This window comes from Podarcis pityusensis, assembly GCF_964106645.2.
Source record: "Podarcis pityusensis genome assembly, chromosome: 1".
In the NCBI taxonomy this organism is placed as follows: Eukaryota; Metazoa; Chordata; class Lepidosauria; order Squamata; family Lacertidae; genus Podarcis; species Podarcis pityusensis.
In genome coordinates, this window is record NC_138028.1 from 88,938,680 (window position 1) to 88,954,552 (window position 15,873).

At 43.8% G+C, this 15,873-nt stretch overlaps 1 protein-coding gene and 1 pseudogene across 2 annotated transcripts; one reads left to right on the top strand and one right to left on the bottom strand.

Annotated features, from left to right (window-relative positions):
• Nucleotides 1-1,792: 1,792 nt before the first annotated feature.
• Nucleotides 1,793-15,790, bottom strand: TMEM169 (transmembrane protein 169). The gene is made up of 3 exons (XM_081008890.1): nt 14,978-15,790; nt 8,870-9,313; nt 1,793-5,255 (listed from the first exon to the last, which is right to left on the bottom strand). The coding sequence occupies exons 2-3, from the start codon at nt 9,177-9,179 to the stop codon at nt 4,633-4,635; spliced, it is 933 nt and encodes a 310-aa protein (XP_080865016.1). The 5' UTR covers nt 9,180-9,313; nt 14,978-15,790; the 3' UTR covers nt 1,793-4,632.
• Nucleotides 15,071-15,766, top strand: LOC308478929 (annotated as a pseudogene). Its single transcript has one exon. The product of its transcript is annotated as an uncharacterized misc_RNA (transcript).
• Nucleotides 15,791-15,873: the final 83 nt, after the last annotated feature.

Sequence of the window (15,873 nt, forward strand, 5' to 3'; positions counted from 1 at the left end):
TTGCAAAAGACTGAGATCTGTCTGGCTTGTTACAATTTGGATTGTTGCTGCAGTGCAACAGACAGAATACAGCAGGTACCAAATAAAGAGTAAAACCACAAACATTTACTCATTGTGCTACCATTACCACAATGCAAACTGGCTATCTGTTTTGTCATGTTTTGAGGCGAGGATATATAATTTACTTATTAAGTCTATATGCCACCCTTCATCAGAGGATCACAGGGCAGTTTATAAAGACAGAAACGCAAACAATTCATAGGAAACACTTCCCCACGGTAAGAAATGTTTTGACAGTGAAGCAGACTCATGGGTGGCGAGTTTTGGACATGGGCATCTGCAGGAATCTTTTGGGATGGGGAGACAAAGCAAAATACTGGAAGTGGGAAGCAGGCTAGTTCCCCATAAAGAAATGAAAGCAGTGCCCATGTGTTTTGCCACATTATCTCAGGTTCTACAAATGCTAGAAATGTAGGGTGGTATTCAATTAACTCATAGGTAGGCAAACTGTGGCCTGGGGCCAATCACCTTCTCAATCTGACGGTCTGGGAATCAGCATGTTTTTACACGAGTAGAATGTGTCCTTTTATTTAAAATGCATCTCCGGGTTATTTATGGGGCATAGGAGTTCGTTCATTCCCCCCCCCCTTCAAAATATAGTCCGGCCCCCCACAAGATCTGAGGGACAGTGGACTGGCCCCCTGCTGAAAAAGTTTGCTGACCCCTGAACTAACTCCTCATGCATGTGAAATTATGTCCGTTTTTGTAATGGGACTTCCCTCCCCGCTCTCATGGAAGCAGATCTGCTCAAATGCGCCAGCCACACTGCACACTGCAGCTACATGGCACCCTCCCCCAAACAGCCAGTGTCAACATTAGTGTGCTATCGAACAAACCTGAATTATGACTTAAGTTTACAGATTACAGAAGTGACTATGGATGCCACCAGATTCTCATTCACACACAGGAATTTGTACATACCTGGCAGGCATCACTGACACATGCTTCCTGGTTGGGCCCAGTATCTTGGGGTGGCTAATCTAACCTGTGGTCTTCCAGATGTTGTTGGACTCCAACTCCCATCAGCCCTAGTCAGCATTCCCAGTGGTGAGGGATGTTGAGAGTTGTAGTCAACCAACACCTGGAGGTCCGTAAGTGCTTTTCCTTAATTGATATTATGGTCAGGCCATGAAGAACCAAGAAACTGCTTGGGGATGGAGCTATGCTTGAGCCTTGAGAGACAGAGAACATTTTATTTCCTGATTTACTGCAAGGCATCAGAACACAAACCAGAAGGCTCCCAGGTCTCAAATAATATGTGCAATTGAGAATGAGGGAGGGGGAGAGGTCACAAGGGCAGATATTTGCTTAGCATTTTCCTAACTTTTTTGGGGGGGGGGAAATCCCATGGTTTAACAAAGGCTTTTTATCACAAACATTGAAAGAGCTTTTTATTTTAATCTTATGAAAGACAAATTTGTCTTCCTATACAAATTGGCTGAAACCCTGTTAAAATCATCTGATGAACTGTACTAGGACAGTAACAATGATAAATCTTCTGTGTTTGGTTTCTCGTATTTCCTGATGTTCCAAAACACATGTAAGAAATGCCACCAACTTCAGCAGAACATTAATCTGTAATAACAATGGATTAGGTTTGAAAGAAAGGAGATCAAGAAGGTCTATGTCTCACTGCAGAACGGCTTATGGGAAGGTTGGCGAGAGGGGGAGTGAAAGCACCCCAAGATAGAAGGTAGAAGCAAAAGGTAAAGAAGAAAAGATAACTACAGTGTCACCATCCATAGCACTTTAATATAAGTCAAGGAAGGAAAGGGGAAAGGGTACACGTTTGAGGCCAAAGATCAAGGCGGGACAGAAATATATAAATAAATATTAAGAAAAAGGTATTTAAATCTCCCAATACAAACATGGGAGTAACTAGACACATTCAGCTAGGAAGCCTCTTTGGGGAAGTCCAGCAAGTTAACAGTAGGTGCATACAGATGTATCATTAAAGCAGGAGCCACCACAGAATTTACCCTGACTTCAGCCACACTTTAAATCAGAGGTGGGCAGCCTTCGACCTTGCATGATCTACTTTCATTTTTACTAGAACCTCAAGATGCACCAACCAGAGCCAAGTGTGAGAGTGAACATACAAGGAGAATTAAGTGTACTTCTCAGCACATATCCAATCAAGACATTGTGATTAATGTAATAGAACTGAGCTCACAAGCCTTTCACACTAAAATCCAGTCCTGGTTTTCCAAAGGTTTTCCTTTCTGCAGCCTAATTTACCAGGGTGGGTGGTACAGGGAACTATTGCAACTTATCTTGAGTTCCACCAGTAGATCCTGAGATACATTCTGCCCACTTCTAATATAAAATGATGGATGCACATATCAATGACTAAAACACAGATTTAGTCATCAGTCTTGCACCTCCTCCTGCCATGTCTTGGGCAGGCTGTTGACCTGTTAAAGAATTATTTATTAAAACTTCATACACATTTGTGATTTTAAGTGTTCCTGGTCACCTTTTTTTTTTTTTTTTAAAAAGGTCTTTTTGAAGTTGCAAAACTGCTCTGGACAGGGGAGGAATGGATTGGTAATGTCACTGGTATCAGCCAGTCAGTGCACAGACACCTTATGATACAAAATTGCAGAATTGTCGCCCCTCCCCCCCCCCAGGTTGATCTGGAAAGAAAATAGGTTTGTTTGAACAGAATGTGACAAACATCCTTTCCAAAAGGCACCACTCCTCAAATAGTGTTATATCTGAACACACCCAATGGCACACAATCAGCATACATTGTGAGTGGAGGAAGGAAATTACATTGTGCTTTTCAACTACAGCATGGCTTTTAATAAAGTTAGTAAGCTTTACAGACACTTTGCAGCATTAGGCGACTAAAGCTTGTGATAAGAGAAGAATCTACAGCTCAGAAAGGCGTACCAAAGGCAAATACAAATAGCACCAGCACTTGGGCTCAACCTTGCTTATCCTACAGGGGTCAACAGATCAGGCCTCCCCAACCTGGTGGTCTCCAAATGCTCTGGACTCCAGCAACCATATGGGCTGTGACTGATGAAAATGAAGAGCCCAACAACATCTGGATGGCACCTGGGTTGGGGTAAACTGCAGTAGACTAAGGAGCAAGAAAGCCCAATAATGCATAGTAGAAAACAGAACATTTATGTAGGTGCTGTGTAATTACCAGCCTCAAATACCACAGTATTTGCCCTACACAAACAGTAAGAAAGAGCACTCTATTGTAACATTTATGATATCAATTCCCTCTCCCCCATTATATAATCTGTGCAATCAATAAGGCTTGTGCTAATTACCTACTTACACAAACATACAACTTGATTTACACGTGCATCTTTTTTGTACAGGTTCCCCACCCCCACCCCATTCCATTATATTATATTAAAGGAAAACTTCTAATTCAGCTTGTCTAAACTAGACACTAGATTTAACACCTTTTAACAAACATTACATAGATTTAAAATTTGTGGTGACTAAATGGGGACGACGACAGACCACTGAAAAACTCTTTGTGAGTCGGGTAAAATAAGGGAAGGACTGATAGGGCTTGGAAGGTTCAGGTTCCTCACTTCTTTCCCTGAAGACCATTCTTGGGACTCTAAGTTTTTAAGACAGCGTCCTACAGCATCACAGGCTATGCTTAGTTGTCCCTGGGCCCTGTCTTAATGCAACATACTTGGTGCATTTCAGATCGCAGTCATTACCCATAGCACCTATTAGCTCCTGCTTTTCACACAAGGAAGGCAGGCATCAAGTGGAAGATTGCACCTGCGTCTTCACACTGGAAGATCCAGTTTGCAAAATAAAAATGTTTGGGGGCAAATTTTATTATTTCCCCACCCCTCCCAACCAAGCAACACCCCCTGCCAAACAACAGACTTTTTGTCACTAAACTGTGCGCTTTAATAAAACACAACAGAGAGCACTGATCAGATCAGCAATATTAGTAGCCAGTCATGAATGGTCATCTTATAAAGAATGGGATATTCTTCACCCAGAACATTGGCACTTCATATTCACTTGAGAATCTAAATGCCAGTGTGTACAATCAGTAGACTTGAGTGGCAAAGCTGTACCTGGGCTGAACCATATCAGGCAGTGGATAGGGAATGAGGGTTGGATGTTATCGCACAAAAAAACCAAATTCCTACACACACAGGAGAGACATGTCAGAAGAGTTTACTCTTCTCAATTATGTGCTGCTTTTGAATGTACAGGAAGACATTTAATGTATTCAAACAGGCGACCCTTCATCTGTAGCCTGGAGTGGTGTAAACTGGGTCTGGGTAGGTCAGACATAATAGGAAGTCAAAAACACAGCTAGGCTGGAACTTTCCTTGAACACTTTAGCTTTTCACAAGAAGATGATTTTTGATGGGGGCAGGGTGGGGAATGTGTATTAAAACTTGTAATCACCCCTTGGTTTTGAAGTGGTACCATCTAGGAAGGACTGTCCCCCTTTTCTCCCCATGCCCCACCCCAAATGTTTGAATTGGCTTTATTCCCTGTACGTGCATGCCTCCCGAAGTACATTTGCAATGCAAGTGAACATGAAAAGTTAGAGACACTTAAAGCAAAGGCTCAGACAGCTGAAATCTCTTCACCTTGGGCTGAGCCTTTGGCTGACAAGCTCCCGGAGACATTGTCAGAATCTAGTAGCTCAACAATGCTGTATGGGGAACAGTCTTCCAGGCCCATCTTGCTACACAGCCAGCCACAGAATCCTTTCTCCATATCCCTCACGGCATGCCACCAATCCCCAAAGGCCCACGAGATCTGTGTCACTGCTGTGTAGAGGCCCAAAGAGAAGGACACCACCATGATGATGATGGGGTAGAAGATAATTAGGAAAGGGCAGAAGGTGATCTTGTGCCAGAAGGTCCTCTCTTCGTTGTAGACCAGGAAGACATTGTACCAAGCAATGGTGCCATAGTAAAAGGACACCACAAAGGACATGATGAAGATGACGGGGAGACAGGTGAGGCTCCAGAGAAGGACATGGGGGCCTTTAGAAAGCCCAACCTCACAAGCTTTTTTCCCTTCAGGGATGTCCGTTTTGGGAGGCTCTTTCGACCTAGCCAGTTCTTGCAGCTCCTTGTCAGTGAGTGTAACATGAATGTCCACCATCTGGCCTTTCTTCTTTCCTCTTGTGATGGTGCCAGTTAAAGTAACGTATCTGCTATCTAATGGCATGGCCCAAGAACCTAGGAAGAAAGAGAAACTAAATCAGTTCAAGACAGAAAACTAAAGCAGAACTTAATGGCATTTTCAGCAGTGTTGTAAGAGTATTTTGGAAAACTGCAAAGAATTAAAACTGTCTGAGGCATTTCGGTTTGGTTTTACCAAAGCTTCTGATTTTACAAACACAACCCTAAAAGATGCAATGTTGTTAGCTCTGCACACAGCATATAAATGGTACATAGGTTAATCTTTTAGGGTTGTGCAGGTTCAAGGAATCCTATCTCGGCACAGGGGAAAACTAGGTAATTTGCTCCAGCTATTTCACACTTATTCGGCAAGATGCTCATTTCAGGAGCTCTCTCAACAACACATTTCAAGCAACTGAACCATATAGCATGCCTTAAGGCAAAATAAAACAATGTGGGGGCAGTTGACAAATTGCTAACGAATTCTTTCTCTGCAACAAATAGTGACACAGTATAAAAAGCTGCCTTCAGCTTCTCAGGAAGGATGGGATAAACATTGAAATAACACAACAGCTCAGTGATAGGAGCACCTGCCTAGCAGGTAGAAGGCCCCAGGTTCAATCCCCAGCATCTTCAGGTAGGTCTGGGAGAGACCCCCTGGCTGAAACTCTGGAGAGCTTCTGCTAGGCAATGTATACAGTACTGAGTTAGATACAGACCAATGGTCCAACTCCATATAAGGCTTCCTATGTTCATATAGGAAGCTTCCTATGTTCCTGTGCAGAATTCCTAACTGACCTGGGAAAACCAGCCGTGTTCTGCACTGCCCTTATGTCTTTAATGAGCCAGTGTGGAGTAGTGCTTAGAGGTCAAACAAGGACTTTGGAGACCAGGGTTTAAATCTCCACTCAGCCATGAAGCTCAATGGGTGATCTTGGGCTAGTCACCGCCCCTTAGCCTAACCTACCTTACAGGGATGTTCTGAGGATTAAATGAGGAAAGGGAGAAACAAATACATCACCTTGTGAGGAAATCAGAAGCTATGCTTCCATTTAAAATTAACTACTACATCCTAATACTAAACTGTGGCTTACTCAACTATGGTTTCTTGAAATAGCCCAGCTTCTTAAATTATGATTTTAAGTTGGCTTGTTTCAACAAACCATAGTAGAGATTAACCATGGTTTTGTTAAGTTTGGATGGCACAGCAAGGTTTCTCGTGGTTACCATTCGCTCACGTGCTGGTGAAATAGCAGATGGAAAAAACATGCTAGTTAAAGATCAGAAAGCAGAAGTAAGAATAAAATGACAGTTTTCGTAATGGAGGGATGTAGACAGTGGGGAACCAGTACAATTTAGCATTTATAAATTATCAGGTGTGAGGGGAGAACCAAGTTTGTGAATGACACCAACATATTCAGGATGATGAAATTTAAAGCAGATGGTCCAAGTTGATCTCTCAAAACCATGTGAATGGGCAAGAAAATGAGATTTTTAAAAAGTTATGCAAACAGACCAATAAAATAAAGTTTTTAAACTGTTTATGTCTATCTAGAAAACTATGCATTAGGCTTGTTGTGAACAGTTTGCTGAAAACTATAAACTCAGTATGCAGTGGCAGTGAAAACGGCAGAATTATTAGGAAAGGGATTTAAAACATTAAGTAGCACAATGTCTTACATCAGGGATGAGGAACCCATGATCCTCTAGATATTGTTGGACTACAACTCCCATCAGCCTCAGCCAGTATGGCTAACTGTCTGGCACAAACAGAGCTGTAGTCCAACAACTGAAGAACTACAGATTCCCCATTCCTGCGCTATATACTGTATATGGAATACTAGTACTAGTCGGGTTCCCTAATATCACAGAGGATTTCTATTAATGGTAAAGATATAGATAACGGTACAGAAAAGCACCATCAAAGCAATTGGGGCTCCTCTGTGAGGAGAACCAGTGTTTTATTATTATTTTTTGTTTAGAAAAAAGATTACTAATGGGAGACATTTAAGGTTTATAAACAGTCCTCAGGGAGTGGGACTGTAAATTCTGAGTCATTTTGCTCCAGGGAGGTCTGTGAATTCTCAGTCACTTTGCTAATTTAGTTATTTGTAATCCAATTAACATAATATGCTCCAGCTATCTGCTCTTTTATGCTTATTTTGTATTTTGTATTTGTGCTCTGAATGTTTATATCTGATGAAGAATGTGTAGTTCAAAAGCACACAGCCATGAATTTAAATATATGATATTTACTCACAGGTAAGGCCCCCTGTGTTCCATAGGATTATCTCCCATGCTAGTGTGCATAAGGCTGAATGTTAGTCCAAAAGTAATAATTAATAAATCACACCCACACACAATAATGTGACATTGAGTGTGTCATTAACAAGGGTTTTAGGTGCACGCAACGCTACGTATGATCAGGCTGAAAACTTCCTGGTTTTATTTTCCCCATATTTCTCATCAAATAATGATACACCTCTACATTGTCACAACTAAGAATTACATTTTTCCAGACACCAAAAGCAGGAAAAACCTCTGGATTTATTGCACAAATGTTGGAGACACCAAAGGCCAAGAAATAAACTCATCATTTGAGAACTGCTTCTGTTAGGGCAAGAATAAATGGAGAAAGTTTAGTGAATGTGTGGGATTAATGATTGTTTGGCTATTTCACCTAAATGGCGGAAGACAAAGACCAGGGATAGAATCTGTGGTGGTGAGAATGGTGTGGATGTATCTCCTTAAAAAGATGGGAAGCAGAGTTAATGGACAGCTTGAAAAGCTGGGACTAGAGCGTAGTGTAGGTGTAGCAGTTGAGAATGTTGGACTAGGACCAGGGAGACTGGGGTTCAAAGCCTCATGCAACCATCAAGCTCACTGGGCCAGTCACTGTCTTTCAGCCTACCCCACAGGGTTGTAATGAGAATTAAAAAGGGAATGGGAGGAGCTCCTTGGAGGAAAGGTAAGAAAGAAATGTAATTATTTTTATTAAAAATCAATGGCTATTTTGAATATGCTTGAAAGCCGAGACTCAATTTATTTATTTTTGAGACTTTGTTTTAATTGCTCCAGGAACCCTGAAAGCTCAACAGACCTGTGAGTGGGAACCTGCTTCTCTGAGAATACCATACACTGGGACAAACACAGGAGGGTGAGGTTGGGGTCTTAGAAACTAACCTAATGACCTTTGATCTAATGGGTTCAGCTCAACAGTTAACATCACCCACTTATAACTTCAAGGTGAAAACTCAGCAATATAAAGTGAAGACTTGTGCACCTAGGATTTTCGAGATTAACAAGGCAAGTCCAGCGGTAGTGACTATGCATTGCCAGAACTCTGCTCTCTACATGACCAACTGCTCTCAAGGTTGGCCACCTGGGTCATATGCTTCAGTATGAATGGATAGGGATCATGTTTAGACCTTGTTATTGAATAAAGAACCGACTGCAAGATATAGCTGTGTTTGGACTTTGACTACCCTCTGCAAGCTATTCAAAGGGTAGCTGATCACCCACTAAAACTCAGCAGCTAATGGGTCGAAGGCACAAACTGCGTGTAACACTTCCCATTGTGAAAGAAGCCACAGAAGCCCCTTTCCTCGCACTCTGATAAGGCAGCAAAGCGTGCCTGATGAATCACAGACCACTTGGTCTTGGGCATTTACCATCGGCAGAGTGTCCCAAGAACTTGGAACCTTCCTCTGAGCTTCTCTCGCCCCCATCCTCCTCCACCTGTTCTTCATCCATCTTGTTCTCGTTCCCCGATCGGTAGACGATGATCGATTCTGGGCGGGACTCCTTCTTCCTCTTCTTCCGTCTCTCGGTGGTGGCTTCTCCATCGAAGGTCACTGCAGTAGCTACAGCCCTGCGCAAGGAGTTGCAGTGAGGGCTCTGTGCCCCAACCCCACCCTTACCCTCCCTTAAGGCAGGCTCCTCCGCCGCCTCACTGCTACTCTGGAGGCTCTCGCTGGGCATCTTGGTGAGGGAAACAAAAGAAGTCAGCTTCTTCGGTACCTATGAGCTGTCAACACTGGTATGTAGGAGTCGGTGCTCCACCTAACAGCAGCAACCATTTCACGGCACAGAACGAACACATTCCACGCCTAACCCTAAAAATGGGAGAAAAGGGAAGTAGCAATCAGTGTACATATAAATCCAATCCATTTATTAAAAGAGGAGTGAGGAGGCTGTGGTCATGCAGATGTTGATGGCTTATAACTCCCACTATCTCAAATGGATGCGGCTGATGGGAGCTGAAGTTCAGCAACATCTGGGGTACCACAGATTCTGCATCCCTGTATCAATCTGGAAGCAGCATCTTAACTCTCAGAAGAAATTCTGAAACATTCCTGTTTATTTTATATGCACCCCTTTATGAAGATATGAATCAGTGTCATACAAATGAATGAGAATTAAAGCACAGCAACAGATGGGAAGGAAAGAAGAAGAATGAGAATATTGATAGTATTGATAAAGACTGCAGAGCCAGCAGTTGGTTAGCAGGGAGTAGCTGACTTGTTACTAACAGCCCAGAGCAGGCATGTCCAAAGTCTGTTTCGGGGGCCTAATCCCCCGAATTTTGGGGTAAACTTCAATCCTAAAAGCTCAACAACTTCAGTAGGCTCTCATACATGTTCACTTCATCAAATCTGGCCCTCTTTCAAAAACGTTTGGGCACTCCTGGCCTAGAGGGTGTTTGCTGGAAAAACACAAAGAACTTTTAGAGGTAGTGAAATCAACTGTTATTGTGCATAATTTTGCTGCTGTGCCTTCAGGGATTCCTGCTGAAGCTGTTGAGCTTTTGGAAGTTTTTGCCATTTGATAACAGGGCTTTTTATTGTACAAAGTAAAGGGAGATGTGGATAGGTTTAGTCAACACCGAAGGCTATACAGTATTGCAATGTTCTTAGGCTGGCAGGGCAGAAGCTAATTAGCATTTCTTATTTACAAGAAAGACAAATTATAATCATGTTTGAACAAACACAGTGGACACGTTACAGTGGATATGCTGTAGCTGCCCATAATATCATTAGGGCACTTTTCATTTAGAAAGTAGCAATTAAGTTATTCTGCAGATGAATGATCATGACTTAAACCAAGATCTCAATTTACCACCAATTAAGGTTCAGCAACTGGGGAAATATCCTCAGAAATAGATACACTACCCAAAGAGAAATTATAATTGTTATTAATTTTCATTTATGAATTTCTTCTCATGAAGCATCACAAAACAATTTCACAATACAATAAAAACACATATGACATGCATAAATCACGGAATCACACAGTTGGGAGGGATCCCAAGGGTCATCTAGTCCAACCCCCTGCAATGCAGGAATCTCAGCTAAAGCATCCATGGCAGAGGGCCATCCAACCTCTACTTAAAAACCTCCAAGAAAGCAGATACTATCGCATATTCATAAACACATTTTCAAATCCAATACACGTACCAACCGAGATAAAAATCTTGAAAGCTTGTTGAAAGAGGAAAACTCTTTAACAGGCTCTGAAAAAAGATGTCTGGTGTGGATTGGGAGTGAGTAGTAGGGTAGGTGCTATCACGTTAAAGCTCAATTTGTGTTGAATGGATGTCCCTGATAAGACAATATCTTCAGGGTACTCTTAGTGAATGCAGTGAATATACAGTATTTAGGTCTCCTGGTCTCAAGCAGATTAGGGCTTTCCACACAAGTACCAGCACCTTCATCTTAGCCTAGTGGCTAATTGCTTGCCAGTGTAATTCTTTCCACACCAGCATAATACAATGGTGAAATTCTATCCCAGTGATATTAGTCTCATTATATTTATATCTCCCCAAACTAGCAGGCTACCAATAATGGCTCAAATGCCAAGGAAGGTCTTGAGGAAGACTCAAAACAAATTTATGGATCACCACAGGAAGGTGTTTACTAAATTCAGGCAAAGGACTCAAAATCAGTGCTAACTCTCAACTTCCAAATAATAGAGCCAGTTTCTTAGGAGTCAGAACTTGAGCTGGCCAAATCACTGTGTCTTAAAGTCTCATCCATCTCAGAAGGTTGTTGTGAAGTTGAAACACCACTCGAGAGTTGCGTTGAGTTACAAATTGTCTGTTGCTGGGCGAAATCAAGAGGAATATAAATCAAGAAGAATATATAATATTAATTTAAATATAAAAATATGTATCAAGAAGAATATATGCCAGCATGGTGTAATGGTTAGAGTGTTGGAATAAGACCTGGGAGTGCAGGGTTCAAATTTCTACTCAGCCATGGAGCTCACTGGATGACCTTGAGCCAGTCACCATCTCTTAGCCTAACCTACCTCACAGGGTTGTTGTGACGATGAAATGGGGAGAAGAACCATGTACACCACCTTGAGATCCTTGGAAGATAAAGGCGGCATACAAAGGCAATAAATAAATACAAGCAATAAATCATTGATGGATAACAGTTTGTTGTGTTCATATTCTCTTTTAAGAAGGCCAGAATTTGTAGGAACTTATAAAGGTTGCAGACTTATTTGCAGTTCAGTCTTATGCAGTTAGGTTGTGGCCCATCCCATTACACAAACTTAGGTACTTTCTTCATCAGCAATTATTAGTACATTCAGAAAGAGCTGAGGAACATTTAGATCAGTGGTTCCAAAACTATCCCCCACCCCCAACCACTTGAAAATTGCTGCATTTTTTAGAACCACTGATCTAAATATTCTGAATATTGAAAGAAATAAAATAAACAAAAACATCCATAAATTAAAAATCAGCAGGATCATTTTAATGCTGTGGATGTGTCTATAAGTGTTGAACAAAGTTCTCTGATTTGTCATCTTGAGGATTCATCATTCATCCTGCTGCTGCCCACGTATCAACTCTCCACTCCTTTCAAGTGCCTTGTCAGTCTTGCTTTATTCCTCCTCGAAGCCTATAGATGGGCTTTCTCTAGAGCCCGCTTTGAGACAATGCCCTCAGCAGTGCTGTACGGCAAATTCACGCGGGTTCCAATGCATGCGCGTCTCTGCCCTTGTATGTCTAATAAGGTAGAATCTGTCACACACATTCTTCTATCTTGCGAATTCTATAGTGAAGAACGAGTTCAACTTATTTTACCGCTTCTATCAAAATTTATACCCCTTCAATATTATTTGGAATCCTCCCCTGAAATTCTTCGAAAATACCTCCTGGAAGATTCCTCAAGCTCAATATCATATGAGGTGGCTAAATTTTGCACTTTAGTAATTAAGAAGCGTAAATCTCTTCTGTTGAATGGCACACTGCGAAGTTCCCTTGTGTAACCTTTTTTCTTTTCTGAAGTTGTTGCTGATTTCTTGTTGTCTGATCTTGTGGTGTTTAGTGTCACTGGCTTTGGCCGCAATAAACTTGAAATTGCTTTATTCCTCCTAGGAAGGAAAAATCTCCACACCCTCATCATTTCTGGTCAGTCTTGCCCACCTTCTAGGCAGACAGCCAGGTTCCAAGAATGATGGAGCACCTGCTGCACCCACCTTTTTCACATGTGCACCCACCTTTCTTCACACACACGTAACTATGTTGCTCCTCAGAGCTGCCACCGCAAATCACTTAAATGGAGCTCACAGAACACACTTTGGGGACCCACACCTGACATAGAGTCTACAAATTGGAGGTGCAGACAAATCTTTCTGAGGAGCTTACAGTACAAGATGCTTATATGGGGCTGACTCTGAAGGAAGTGTGCATAGAACTGTAGACTTAGTCAATTAATTACCGGTATATGAGTTCTAATAACTTTAAATCAATTAAATCTTAATAAGTATGCAGACAAAACACACACCCACACCCCAAAACCATTTTTTTAATAGAAGAAACTTGTGCACACATATGGTATTGAGTCTAAGCTTTTTTCCAAGGCTTTTTTGGTGACAAATCTCACTGGGATGGAGTATTGGCACTTGTTTTATTTTGCTACCCAGGGCAGCTATTTTGTGCTGATACCCATGACACTTTTATCAATATACGAGTACTGGCACTTAATTTTATTTTATTTTGTCAAAAGAGCACTGCCTATGTCCATTGCCCTACTCTGGATTTACACCTGGAGCAGTACTGGGCTCAAAGTATCATGGGCTCTTCTTTCAGATCTCCCTTATCTTTCAGGACTGGCTCAAAAACATACCTTGGCAGTGGCGGAGGAAGGGGCTGCAATATGGGTGGTCTGGCCCAGGTCTCACCACTGAGGGTGATGACAAAATGCTGGGTAGCACTCACCGCAGGGCCTGCAGCGCACCCATGCCACGCATCTCTCCTGGGAGAGACGCGATGGTTTGGGCGCACACAGGCTCCGTGCTGCCCAAACAGTCTGCCCACTGCCTCCCCCTCAGCTATAGGGCAGCTGGGTGGGAGGAGGCAGGCAGACTCCTTGGAGGCCCCGCAGAGAGTCCTGCCCTGGCTGGCCCCGCCCCCACAGGCAGCTGGCCCCGCCCCTGGGCGCTGCCCCAGGTGCCTGATCAGCTTGCCCCACCGCTGTACCTTAGTGTAGGAACTGAAAGGTTGCTCATGGTTTGACAACAAGAAGAATTCCTAGGGCAATGGTGTGAATGTCAGCTTCTTCCAACTCTGCAATTCCATGATTCTATGTTTGTATCCAGTAATTGAGAAGGATATTATTGTTGCTCATTACAGTGGTGCTCTGGCTACTTAAAATACCTCTACGTCAAATCAGCCTAAGTACCACTAGCTGATGCATTAGCCGTACTGTATCTATATTCTCAATAGCTTGTGCTTAACATACTGAACACCACTGCCCAGATTCTATATAGCTTTTAAAGGTGTTTTCCAGAAACACACAGTTTCAGAACAAAGGGTTATTTCAAACCCAGGCTAGTGGGATATACTTCATTTTTTCCAGAAATCTGAGATTCACCAATGAATGTCAGGTGCAAAAGTCATGCACTTAAATAATGATAAGGCCAGGAATTTGGAGTTTTCTCAGCACCAGTCTTGAATGAACTCAGTATCCTTCTACACAAAAATCCACATGGAACAGACTTTTGAAAACTATCATCCAAGTTACAGAAGAACTGCTGGTAGAAAAACAGATTTGGGCAAGATGTCAGAAGCATCACAGTTAAAAGCTTCAAGTCCAGAAGGGCAGCATAATTTGCTGCCAATTTCCTCTTACAAAGTGATCTAACCTAAGTAAATCCCATTTAATTGACACCAATTGGCTTGGGAAGGAACTTCACAGGCCAGGTACAGGAGGGAAGGCATTCATAGCTCAGATTTCATTAATAGTAACTCAAATGCACAAACTCTTTCGAGATGTATGCCAGATTCTGCCACAAGCAAGCTTGCTTGCAAGGGGTGTGTACGTCTGTCCTCTTCTTTATAATGTAATAAATGAGTTAGTTGCCCCTTTCCAGGATAAAGGGTGGTGGGAGGAATCCACTCTCAGGGAACTCACTTCCTATATCCCAGGAATGCCCTCAGACGGGATTTCTGCAACAACCCCACATAATCCAAGGATCCCTCTGCATTTCTGGAATAGTGTGCTCTCTTTAAAAATAGAACATCGGCCAGGAGCATCGTGGAAAGGGAAGGAATTTCACCAGAATGAGATCTGAGGGTCTCTTTCGACAAGCATTCCCTGCAGGGAGCCGGCACTCCTCGCGTGACAGTGCGCACCACAGCCGCCCCATTTACCGAAGTGCTTGGGAGGGTAGGGGCAGGCGCGACATCTGGCTTGCGCTTTAAGTGGAAAGGGATGAGGATGCACAATCGCTTAGGGCCGACCAGTCAATCAAACCCTCGCGCTTACCTGCTCCTGCGAGATCAACGAGGCCTGCAAGAGGGGTGGGAAACTGTCTCTGCCGGGCTCCCCACCTTGGGATCATAGCATGGAAGGGGCGCCATGGAGCCTCTGGTCCTTCGCCTCCCCCGCATGCAACCGGGTGGGTGGGGTAGGATGTGTCGCCGCCTCTTCTCCCACCACCCTTTATCCTGGCAAGGTGAACGCAGCCAGGCAAGGAGGAGCTCTCCTCCTCTCCCCTCGCCCCAGTGGCCCGTCTGCCCAGGAGATGGAGAGCGGCGCGGGGGGCGCAGGGCAGGTCCGCTTCAGCGACGAACGGCTGGGTCGCCGTCGAGATCCCTCCGCTTGGAGCTGCTCATCGCCGCAGTCAACGGGTCTCGGCATAGCTCGGTTGCAGCAGGCGCGACGGCTGGGGCGCTGCTGCTCCCTCTTTTCCCGACGGGTGAAGCCATCAACCCTCAGGCGTCGGCGCTGGGTGGGAGAGGCTCAGGATCCCATCTCTTCCACCCACCCTTCCTATCACTGCATGCGCGCAGAGAAGCAAGCCACGATTCCCTCTCTGCGCGTCGAGGAAGAACCGGAGGAGAGGGGCGATCTCCCCCTCCTACTCTCTGTTCCTCCCTCTAGCTAAATGCAGGCAGCAGGGAAGGGGGCAGGCCTTTTGTGTTGCGAGGTAAAAAGTGGGGGGGGGGAGGAAAGAAGGCCGCCGCCCCTTGCGACCCTCCACCCTTTTCTGGCACGCATGCAATAGGAGAAAGCGCGCTCCTCTTGGCAGCCCACTGGGTTGCACCGCGATGAGGACGCCCCGCCCCGTCGGGGCTGCAAAGCGGCACCAATAATAAAACAATTCTAATGCTAAGAATACTCTTGAAGCTCCTGCAGCCCGCGCTTGCTTTGGTGGCTTA